We start from the raw sequence: 12844 nt of genomic DNA, 5'->3' as shown, positions 1-12844 counted from the left end.
CGTCGGGCCCGTAACATATATAACGTATATAATTCAGCTTTTTTGCTATCCTATAGCATAATGAAGATAAGTGCAATCATGGATTTTGACTTTAACGTTAAGCGCGTATTGACCCGAACCCAAGAGCTGCCACAACGTCAATATAAGTCCATTCAACAAATACTTCGGATAACCATGATAATGACTGATATTCGTTTACGTTACCGGTCACAGCTATAAATTAAGTGTTCTCTACTTACTTTGAGAGGTAGATTTTTTGGCTTTTGTCCTAGTATGTCATAATCACCCGCTTGGATGATCTTTCCCTAACCAGATCGCACATGCAAATTTCGTTTCTAAGAAAGGATGTGGGTCACGGGGTTCTAACAACTAATGGCCGAAGATTCGTCGTACAAACATACGTGTGGGTGTACGTGTGTGCATATATATATATATATATATATATATATATATATATATATATATATATATATATATATATATATATATATAGGCCCTGTCAGATGAGCGGTTTTTGCCCGCTGGCGGTCAGGCCGCCTTTTCCATGTCGCACGGGCGGGTCGGCCGCTACTAAACCGCTGCGGTTTATTAGCGGCCGACCCGCCCGTGTGACATGGAAAAGGCGGCTGCCGCTTCAGTTCAAGACTTGCCGTTGCAGCGAAAGGTTGTGTTAAAAAATGAGCTTAGAACAGAAAGTGCTGTTGTTAACACTATTGCTTCGAAAGAAACGTCGACAGCGGCGCCGTGGACGGTTATGGGCACACCCTATAACTAGTGCCCGTTTAACAGAAGGTGCTCACTATCTCCTATTCAAAGAATTGGAAGATGATCCAACTAAGTTTTTCAATTATTTCCGAATGTCCCGCCAAACCTTTTATGAACTGCTGTCACTTTTGGAAGAATCCATTGAGAAGCAAGATACGAATATGAGAAAAAGTATTCCTCCTAAAGAAAGACTGGCTATAACTTTAAGGTGAGTAATACAAATTGTTAATACTAATATTTATTAGTAAATCAATTCCTCAATACTTAAATATGTCAGAAGAAGGTACAGATATCAAAACATTAGTTGCTCAATAATTGAATCAGAAGAAGCTACACACTCTGAGCTCAGAGGAGAAATGGCAGGGAGTGTCTATTTTGCATAACTTATTATTATATCAGTTCTTCAATAGTTGTGTCAGAAGAAGCTACAGACTGTGTGCTCTGAGGAGAAAAAGCAGGGGCTGACGCTCCAGGTGTTTGTCTATTTTGCATTTCACAACTGCAATGTCCAAGAACAGGTTGAGAATTTTGAATAGGGGTCTGATAATTCTGATAATTAACATGGGAATTAGGGTACGGAGCATACTACATAGGGTTGATGCTAGGAGTGTTATACTTCTTGAGAACTTGCATTATTTCGCATCTGCATTCCAATTTCGCCGAGTCTGGGACAGATTTCACATATGGTAGAAGGGACATGAGAAAATCTTTGTCTGCATCTTCCTTTGGCTCTTGAATCTGCTTATAGATGTTTGCTGAAAGTACGCGAATTAAACTGTCCTCATGGGACACTTTCTTCTTTTTCGCTTGAATCTTCGGCAAATCCTGGCTGCACTCACTTCTTGCTGTTTGCACGTCAGTATCTTCCTCTACTTTATCGCTACTCTTTTGAGGCCTAGTCTCTACGGTCGACAACAGAAATGACAACTGGGAATAGTAGATATATTCTTTTTTCGCTGAAGACGCACCTGATCCCCTCTTTTCCGTTTTCCTTCTAGCACACTCCTTCCTGTAATGATCTCTGATGTTCTTCCACTTCTTCTGAAGAACAACCGCTGTAGAAAAGAAAAGAAAATATAATTTTTCCAACAATTCAAATACAGATGACATTCATTCTGTGATATAAATGGTATATTTATACTTTATTGGCATTAAAAAAAGGGTGTTTTTTAAACAGTGTATTTTGACCTGAATCCGAATCCGTTATCCGTTTTTGGGGGTCGCCCCTAGTTTTCGAGTTATAGGGGGAAAACCGTAAAAATTACCCTTAAAAAACGTTAAAAATGGACCGATCTTGATGAAATTTGCACAGTGTATGTAAAATTGAATTCTAAGAACATTTTATTCATGAACATTTTCCTGTTTTTCAATATTTTTCGAGTTATAGGTTAGTTTAGGTCAGCTTAGGTTAGTTTAGATTAGTTTAGGTTAGTTTCATTTCGTCGGGTCATTTTCTCCTATGTAAATACATGGTAACTTGGCTATAACTTTAAAACTAGAGCCGACCCCTAAAAACTGATAACGGATTCGTAATTAGTATATTATTAAAAAACACCCTTTTTTATGCCAATAAAGTAAAAAAAATCCATATAAATAATTAATTTTGCTTGTCCGTATGATTTTTTTTGTTTGATCGATTATTGTTTGAAAAAAGAAGCCTGCAATTTGAACGGGTTCTGCTAGTATGTATAATTTATTTACTAAAAATGTTGAGCTATTCATAATTTCGTTATGAAATTTGATAGTTTATATCATATCTTTTATATCATCATGTTTTTATATTAATCATATTTCGTATTTCAGGTATCTAGCTTCAGGATGTTCCTTCACTGATCTTCACTACATATACAGATGTGGAAGAACGACAGCAGCTGAAGTTGTGAAAGAAGTGTGCGTCAACATTTGGATAATTTTGAAGGAAAAGTGCATCCCGACCTTGACACAAGAAGACTGGCTCCACATCTCAGATGAATTCAAACAGAACGCAAATTTCCCTAATTGTTTGGGGGCCCTCGACGGGAAACACATTCGAATGAAGCAACCTAGTGACACGGGTAGTTTGTCCAATAACTATAAGAATTTTTTTTCCATTGTGTTGTTTGCCTCATGCGATGCTAATTATCGCTTTACATTTGTAGATGTAGGTTCTTATGGAAAGTGCTCGGATTCAAGTATTTTCAAAAATAGTGAGTTTTATAAAAGGCTTCAGAATAATACTTTAAACGTGCCAAATAGTAAGCCAATATGTAGCAATGGTGAAGCTATGCCTTACGTCTTTGTGGGAGACGAAGCTTTCGGGATTTCTGATCATGTTCAATGCCCTTATGGAGGAAAGAACTTGAATCACAAGAAAAAAATGTTCAATTACCGTCTCTCGCGCGCTCGACGCTATATAGATTGTACATTCGGTATTCTCAGCAATAAATGGCGAATATTTCACAGGCCTATTGACGTGTCGTGCGATTTTGCAGAAATACTAGTCAAATCTTGTTGCGTGCTCCACAATTTTGTCCATGAAAGGGACGGGCACAATTTCGAGGAAACTTTGAGAATAGTGGGATTTGAAGATACAAATGATGTCATCAATATTGGACCTGGTCGTGCCACAGCAGTTCGTGACAAATTTGCTACGTACTTTGTCAGTGAGGAGGAAGCAACACCTTGGCAAAATAACATGATTTAGTCCACAAAAAACATTACATGTCTATGTATGTATGGCAAAATTGTACACTTTAATGAAAAAAACGGAATCTACACCGGAAATTACACATGATAAGTCTGAAAACAGTTATCTTTTGTGTACTAATCAATAATAAAGGTGAAAAATTACATACCTTCTTTATTTTTGTCATCATCCTCCATATCTTGGAATCCATCAATAAAAAGTTCACACAGTTCTTCCCAAGCTTTACTTTTTTCACATTTGTTTGAATAAGATTTCGAGCTCACATCCCAAATGGCAGGACGCAGCTCTATTTCGCATATAAACTTTTCAGTATCGAACATAGTTGCTCACAACACAGCCACGCGCTCCCTCTCCTGTGGTTCAGCCAGCACTGGCGGCCGCGGCGGGTAAACCTCTCGTCTGACATAGCCAGGCGGGCTGGCCGCGGCGGTTTCAAATGGGGAAATGCGTCTCACCCGCCGCGGTCAGGCGGGTGAGACGCCCGTGTGACATCAGCCAGCGTTTTACATAGGAATCAATATAAACTCTTTCAAAAGCGGTTCCGCGGCGGCTGACCCGCTTTGCACCCGCTCGTCTGACAGGGCTCTAAATCACTTGAATCAATAGGCTCGCGAAACTGGCGAGTGTAGATGTAGTGAGAAGGATTTGCATGACAACTCGCGTGACAACTATTTATAATGCATAGATATTAGGAAATAAGTTTTTTCTCTTAATGTGAAGAAGCGTTTGATGTCTACAAAACAAAGAAAAACTGCAAGAGCTGGCCCAGAGGACTGTGATTTATTTATGAGTGACTCTTGCCTTGGATATAAACTAAGTCAACAAACTATTACAATAGTTGCTGTATTTCCGCTCATTTCTTTAATCATTAATTATCTTTATACTGACCACTGATGGTGTTACATGATTCGTTACCTTCTCTGTCAGTTTCCACTTTTTTTTTTATTTTATTTTGTGCTCTTACAACAATACAAAAGGGGGGGGGTCTTTCTTTAAAATATGTATCTTAGATTCCATAATATATCTCTATTGGTAAATATATATTTATGCTCTTATTTTTGTTGTAAGTGCAATGAAAAAGGAACTAAACATCTAGTAAAATAGTTTGCAGTGAAAGGAAGTCTGACTACACGTATATGTGTGTTTGTGCATATATTTATTTATATTTTGATGTATGTCTATGTATGTGTATTTATATGTATATATTTTTATACCGTGTAATAAAATATAGAAACGAAAATAAGAAATTGAAAAGTTACCCTAATTGCTTCCTGTTTTCTGTGGAAGAAAATATATTTCAGGGGTAACAACAAGATTTTAAACTAAATATATTATCATCGTTTTACATCTATAAACATATCTTCTTTGAATAAACTTTTAAAGATATAACTATCTAGCCAAACACAATTTAAAACCACCGTGCTTCAATGTCTGATTTTATATTCATGACGCCTTTTCTTGCTGCAATGTTCACTCGTAAATATTTGAATATAATCAGCATAGAAATTGCAATGCATTTAAGTGGCACAAACTTGGCCAACCACTTTCAACAAAACAGGATTGGCCATACCAGTGCAGATAAATGCATTAGCCAGAGCAGGTGTGAGTAAAATCTGAAAAGGATATGATTTGACGAGGAAACATGCTGGTAATTCGTATTTGAATGTGTGTGTGTGTGTGTGTGTGCATATGTGTGTGTATGTATATATATATATATATATATATATATATATATATATATATATATATATATACATATATGCACATATATATATATATATACATATATGCACATATATATATATATATATATATATATATATATATACATATATGCACATATATATATATATATACATATACATATATATAAACACACACACATATATATATATATATATATATATATATATATATATATATATATATATATATATGTATTATATATATATATATATATATATATATATATATATATATATATATACATATGTGTGTGTGAGAGAGAGAGTGTGTGTATGTGTGTATATATAGATAGATAGATATAGATATGGACGTCCTTATTACAGTAAGGATAATCATAAACACATGTAAATCAAGTAGACTGACACCAGAATAACGATCCTTTGGCCCCGACCGTTATATACTTTCATACTAGAATCAACACAAGTAAAGGTATCATATAAACTAATTACTCAACATCGAGCAACAGAGACATCACAACCAATGGATGCTTATGAAGAACGATTTTTTTCTGAATAGATATGATAATCTGCGTAAATTGTCGTTATCCGTTTTCGATCAAGTAGCTGTAGCTGCTTTTGGTTGTCTTTAATTGTTTTTATAGATATTTGTTTCAGACCGTATTTTCGGTATGCAAATTATGAGTGTGCCTGTATGTGTTGCTTCATTTATGTCAATATCTTTATTTATTTACGCATACTTGCTTATTTGCTTATTTTTATTTTTGTTTATATCTATATGTACTGAAACAGGACACAAATGCGCGGGGCATCCCAAACAAATAGTCTAGATGCGCTATTGTTTATAATATGTACGTGCATTTGGGGATACTTTATGTATGTGCTTTTTAGTCAGCCATTTTCAACTTTGCATGTCGAGAGAACAAATTATGATAAACATTTATGTAGACATTATAATTTTAATCTTTACTCGAATCAAAGACACGAATACACCAACACACACAGACACATATATATAGATAGATAGATAGATATGTATATATATATATATACATTTATATATAAATATATATATATAAATATATATATATATACATTTATATATATATATATATATATATATATATATATATATATATATATATATATATATATATATATATATGTGTGTGTGTGTGTGTGTGTGCTCTCGCGTTCTTTATCGTCATAATCAATTTCCGTCTATCAAAATAAACACCAAAAACCTTTCTTCTGACGGCAAGAATCCCTATGAAATACAACTGATTTACTAAGAATGTAAAATATATTAGTTTCATGATTTGTAACGAAGCTGTTCGTTACGAATGGCCATGATAATGTGGCCACTGCCCTGCCAGGTGTCGCACCTAAAATCTCCGGCAGCTGGAACAGTTATTATGGCCGTTGCAAGGCTGGATGAGTCACGTGGTGTTGCAACGGTGCCATGCTTTCGTGCGACCATCAGTTGCATGCGGTGCAATATTCAGCAGAGAGCAATATCTTGTTTCATGCGGCCATCGTAAAACAAATTAGGAAGGGTCATTCGGTGCTCATCGCTCCCAACGCAACAGCAATCTCCAGTTGGAAGTCTGTTTGTTTTCACATCTTGTCTGGGCCACGGATGCCACTCGAAGGATTTTTTTTTTTTTTTTTTTTCTTTTACCGATCAGATAATTTGGTATCTCATTTGTAGTAGCAATATACATGTGATTTGTCAAGTTTACTAAGATTTTCGAGAATGTGTGCTTGCACCAAAGCATATCTGTTTCACGTTTCTATTATTTTACGCAACTTATTTGGTTACTTGTTGCGAGTTCTTGTATATGTTAGGCTAGTGGCTCGTGCCAGTGCCATTCTTGGGGACCGTTCTCCTTTTCTTTGTTAAAAAGTAACTGAATCTGAATTTGATTCAGCCCTCGATACTATCATATTATTTTAAATATTTCCACAGTGTATAGGGTATTCTTCGGTACACTGTTAAACAGGTATGACCCATCGATTAAATAGCTGTGATTCTTCATCATCCGTGACAGGGATGTTGGTACGATGGCATGCCTCTCTTTGCTGGGAAGATCTCTTGCTTCCCCCTTTTACCTCTCTTGAATTTAATATCTAGTTTTCAATGATCATCCTTGTGTGTGTATGTATATATATATATATATATATATATATATATATATATATATATATATATATATATATATATATATATATATATATATGTATATATATATATATATATATATATATATATATATATATATATGTGTGTGTGTATATATATATATATTTTTTTTATACTTATTTTTTGTCTCACCTTTAAACTTGTTCTAATAATTTCAGATATTTGGTCAAACATCCCAATCTTGGCATCACCAATGTTTTCCATAGTAATAAAAGTTGTTCTGGATCTCTCGTTATAAAATTCCTCTTTATCCATCCACCTGTAGCCATTCCTTGCTTGCTCAATATGGCGACTGAGTCATGTATCATTACAAATAAACAAGCCTACAATTATTTTCTCCTTAATCGATACTTAATCAATACAGAATATGATTTTGATCTCGGACTTCCAGTTGGACGATACCTTATAATTTCAGAGTTGGATTTGTCTTCTTCACTTTCCTATTCCCAAAATGTATACCATATCTGATGGTATTATTGGTATACTTATCCTTGTCTCTTGCGTTAATTAAGTGGGCAAATTGGCCTCTTGCTCTTGGTCAGTTTCATAAAGAATGGTACTCAGGAGTGTTTAACCCTATGAAAATATTCACATTATTTAAAGGAATTATAGTTTTCAGACGAAAAAATACTGGCTCACTTAAGCCGCCATCGCGATATTTGCATGAAAAAGACATCAAGAAACAATTAATATATTAACATAACTTTCTCTGATTCCCTTCAGTTCGCTGACGTCTGAGATTTTTTACGTGAATTCGAAAACAATGGCATTTTCACTTGAGCCGCCCAGGGCCCGCTCAGGGGCAGGCAGACTGGAGGTGAAAGACGAATGGAAATTAAAATATTTCAGCTCTATCGTTTAACTATCAGTGACAGCGAAAAAAAAATGACTTTGTTGAAATGAAATTGGATGTTGATTTTCGTCATGAATTCCATTGTTGTTAATAAGTCGTATAATGAATACAACTTAAGTTATATAGTCGTATCATCATGGTTTATGTTATTATTCACCTTTTATTATATTCTTAAAATATTGATTTCAGTTGTATGTTCTTTTCATATCAAGTAAGGGATATTCTAATCCGTTATCATTACTACTTGGCAACATCATAAATTTATTATCGTCAATTTGATCGAAATTATTTTTATCTGGTGCCAGTAGCAGTCTCATCACTGTTGCAGATATGTTTGTTTTTGTGCATTAATTATTACTGATGTTCTCATTATCATTGCTGCCATTATTTCGAATACTTCTGTTATTATCATTATAGTCATAGCTCTCAACACAACATTACCCCTATCCCCCGGGTCAGCCCCAAAATAAATCCACCTTTTTGCCGCACGCGCGCCCACCTGTTGTGGATATCGTGTTCACCTGCGCTGTTCCTTGGGGGAGGGCGGCCCGAGGCGAGGCTCAAGGAGCGAAAGTCGTGTACGGTGAGGTTAATTTCCATCGCGAGGTGAAGGATCTTTCGAAACGCTTCCTGCCAGCGCTCGGCGGAGATAGCTGTCGAAACGACCTCTGTGTGCGAGGGCTCTTCGATGGCGCGTCCTGTCGACCTTATTCTTGGCCGCGCGTTACATCATCTAAATTTTAACTCGGGAAACAGAAAAGCAGGGAAAGCAGGATCCTGCGTTATTCTCTTCGTCGAATGTGGATTTCCTTGCCGTGTGCTCAGTCAGGCCTGTTTCTTTATTTCTTCTTTGCTCTTTGTTCGCAGGAGTGCCACAGCACGGGCGGGGTATGTGGCACTCCAGAATACCACACTATAGGTTTTTCCTACCTACGGAGCCACATTCCTTGAGGCTTACTCACCTGGGGAGCATGTCTGTGTATGTGGCCGTCTTTATATTTATATATATATATATATATATATATATATATATATATATATATATATATACATATATATGTGTATATATATATATATATGTAGATATAAATATAATTATATATATAAATATATATATATATATATACATATATATACATACATACATACACAAGTGTGTGTGTGTGTGAAGAGAGATTGAGAGAGAGAGAGAGAGAGAGAGAGAGAGAGAGAGAGAGAGAGAGAGAGAGAGAGAGAGAGAGAGAGAGAGAGAGAGGCAGCGACGGGGAGAGTGCAGTAGAAATAAAGAAATAAAGAGAGGGAAAGGTGAAGTAGGTTAAAGTGGTATACCGATAGACAGACTGACAGATTATTAGACAATGATATATTGTACATGTATATATACACATTCCCTCTCTGAGTATCTGTGCTATCTGCACCCGGATCGCTCTGTCATTCACATATCTTATTATTTAGCATTGGTTCATCGCCCAGCAAATGCTTCTCCATGGTCTTCCCTCGCCAGCCTCTTTCCCTTTTAAGGCGTGCACATGCAACCTAAACAATACCATCACTATTTCTCGAGTACAGCCATGGCCTCATGCCTGAGTTGCTTACACTCGACATTACTCGACATAAAATTTGGCACTTTGGTTGCAGTGAAGACGTCCCCCAGAGGCGCCTGGGGAAGGAATGTCGTTTACAAATAATGCAGTTTATGTCTGATATGTTTACGCGAGAAGGAGTTACCGTATCGAGGTCATAATATGACCCTCTGGTCATGGAAGCCTGACCTCTGACACAACTCTGCGTGAAAGTTTCTAAATGCCTTCTGCCGTCTATTTAGAGTTACCTTACATTCGCTATGAAATATTTTTCATTCCATCTTATGTTTTCCTCAATTGCCAAGTGCATTTACTATGTGTCGGAAAACTATTCGTCTGAATTATCAGGTTTTTATAGAAAATGCTGATATCTGTGATCTGAGGTAGAGCTGGAAATTCTGTTGAGCCAAATTTTTCAGTGAACATCGTCCGTTTCCTTTACGATTCTCTCGCTGTTCTTCAGTCGTCCTTCTTTTGTTAGATCAATGATCTCGGGGAGCAAATCCCTAAAAAGACATTGCCGTTAATTAACACATCGCACGTGTTCCAGATTGTTGATCACACATGCACTCAGGTCGCCCAAAAGGCGACTATTCCTCGAAAGGAGCTCAGGTGTTGAGCGAGAGAAACGACGTGCGGCTGAGCGAGCGAGTCCCGCTGGCCGGCCGACGACAGCGCCGCCTTCGCTTAGTCAACATCCGCTCTCGCTGCTGCCATATCAGGACGTCTCTGCTCCAGCTCTGCTGTCACTCTCGCCAACCAGCATCCTCACACCTCAGCACAGGTGAGTTAGAAGCTCCGGGGGGCTGTGATATTGAGGTCTGGTCGGGGATGAGGGAGGAAAGAGGCTGTGTGCTAGGGATAGTGAGGGGGCCACTCGTGAGTGGAGGCTTGACTTGTGGTGCCGAGGTGAAGTATGGGCAGAGTGGCGCAGTGCCTTGCCACACCCTCTAGCTTTCTCCCAAAAGTAATCTTGCTTTTGGTGGTGGTTTTCCAATTGTAAGATTATTAGAAGAGGTACAGTTGTATCACTGGGACGTACAAATGCAGTGCACGGGCAGTGGTGGTCGTGGCATGGCAGTCGCCTCGACGTGAGGGCCTCATTGTTCGCAAATACGTTTCTTTTCTGTGATGTGCTGCCATATATAGGAAATTAGCTTTCTGTGATACCCAGCCAAGGCCCAGGTGCCGCGTATCCATTATATATTTCAAATTATCCCTACGACCACTTGGAATTCCATGTCCTTTGTTAGGGATGAGCAAAGGTCTATTTTGGACTAATTTGAATGAATCCTATTCTATATATAGGTGGTAGTTGCATCTTCATCCACAAAGTAACTTGGTGCTGATTTGTGAAAATATGTGCAATGAGATTTTTAAAAACCTTTATCATCCTGGATTTACTATGGATGTTACCCATGTGGTTTCGTGAAGGATAATGAAAATCTATTTGTTGACTTTTGATGTTTTATAAAATGAAGATGTAGTTATAGTTTGTGCAAACAGTGCTGGTGGTATTGGATATCCAAGGCAATATGAAACCCCGATATCCAAGTCTCAAAGGATTCAGACATTTGGCAAAAACTTTTTTTCCATTTCGGAATTACTTGGACTACGTACTAGTTTACATAATGAAAAATAAGCTGGAAAAATATGTCGTCTCACTTTTTCAAGTGAAAATATATCACTATTGCTCCAGTATTAATCATATTTCACCTTTTGAAGTATGAAAAATGCATATATTTACCTATTGATAAATTTATTGTTGGTAATTATAATTAATATAAAATATTTTTGATTGTCACAACATGTAAAAAACCCTTTAAGTATAAAATTATATAAATATGCAATGTAAAGGGAAACCCACAAACTTATCATGGTCTGCAGGTGAACAGATCAAGTCAAGGTGAGGTCTGTGCACTTCACACACAGACTATGGTCATTAAATGCATATTTTGGGAAGCTCAAGCCTGTAGATAGACCTCCCTGGCCAGTTATGGAAAGTACGTCACTTTTCTCTGAGATCTCGAGTGGGGCCACAAAAAAATGTGAAGTGATTAACAATTGTACACTCCTAATATGAAGATTTGCTTTACAAGTCCTCTAAAGAACTTTACAAATGCCAAGAACACTATTAGATATAATTACTATTCAACTTAGAGTGCCAACCCAAATTTACTGGTCATGCTCTTTTCTACTAATGGTTTTACATAGATCATCCAGGTGTGTAATGATCATATAAAAAGAAATCTAGGGGTGCGGTTGCCATGGTTTCTGTACTCGCACCCTGTTTTATCAAATGAAGAACCCGTCCAAGCTCGATTGTCCAAGACTATTCAAGATGGAGGTTTCTTGATCTTTGTAAGGCACTGATCATGGAGGCATTGCTCAATGCGGGGATATTCTTGTAAATTCGTTCTCTCTCCCTCTCTTTCTTTCTTTCTCTCTCTCTCTCTCTCTCTCTCTCTCTCTCTCTCTCTCTCTCTCTCTCTCTCTCTCTCTCTCTCTCTCTCTCTCTCTCTCTCTCTCTCTCTCTCTCTCTTTCTCTCTCTTTCTCTCTCTTTCTCTCTCTTTCTCTCCCTGACCATGTGCTCTTTACATAAATGTGCTCAAGATTAGAATTTTGCAAAATGAGCAACTAGAGTATTTTTGTTTGTTAGAATTCTGCAACATTGGTTATTGAAATATGTGGTGGTGCTTTTCTGATAATTCTTGACAAGGACCATATCTGTCTGTGAAGTTTAGTCTGGCTGTAACTGTGGCTCTCATGCCGTCAGTGCACCAGGAAATATGTGTCATATATTTGAGAAGATAAAGCTTGGTCTTATACCTTACTTGGTAGGAAATCACAAGGGTGGTTTGCAAAGTCTATATTGCTAGAATTATTGAATAGGAGGCATGCTCTCCTTTCAACAGAGTGTCACAGGCATGCAGGACATGTTATGTCACCATGTCTGTATCTTTTATAAGTGATTTTGGTCTTATTTTCATTCTCTTAAGATTGTTTCCTATGTCTAATTGTGTTGCTTTATGTGTGCTGAAGGGCATTAC

General features: G+C 37.1%; 2 protein-coding genes across 3 annotated transcripts in view; one reads left to right on the top strand and one right to left on the bottom strand.

Moving 5' to 3' along the window:
- Nucleotides 1-990: 990 nt before the first annotated feature.
- Nucleotides 991-3842, bottom strand: LOC122251053 (uncharacterized). Its single transcript, XM_043012762.2, has 2 exons — nucleotides 3600-3842; nucleotides 991-1820 (listed from the first exon to the last, which is right to left on the bottom strand). Exons 1-2 carry the CDS (start codon nucleotides 3769-3771, stop codon nucleotides 1351-1353), a joined length of 642 nt encoding a protein of 213 aa, XP_042868696.2. The 5' UTR covers nucleotides 3772-3842; the 3' UTR covers nucleotides 991-1350.
- Nucleotides 3843-10493: 6651 nt separating this feature from the next.
- Nucleotides 10494-12844, top strand: part of sqh (Myosin regulatory light chain sqh) — a 9370-nt gene continuing 7019 nt past the window's right edge. The window contains exon 1 of one of the 2 annotated variants that reach the window (XM_043012763.2): nucleotides 10494-10577. The gene's annotated coding sequence lies outside the window, so the exon portion shown is untranslated. Of the gene's footprint in view, nucleotides 10578-10714; nucleotides 10793-12844 lie in introns of those variants that run through there. The other variant, XM_086556092.1, reaches the window with a different exon arrangement.

Source organism: Penaeus japonicus, unplaced genomic scaffold (assembly GCF_977035675.1).
Source record: "Penaeus japonicus unplaced genomic scaffold, GWHDUDI00000001_assembly GWHDUDI00000031, whole genome shotgun sequence".
NCBI classification, from domain to species: domain Eukaryota; kingdom Metazoa; phylum Arthropoda; class Malacostraca; order Decapoda; family Penaeidae; genus Penaeus; species Penaeus japonicus.
Note: the sequence above shows the minus strand (reverse complement) of the source record. Positions and strands in the feature narration are given on the sequence as shown.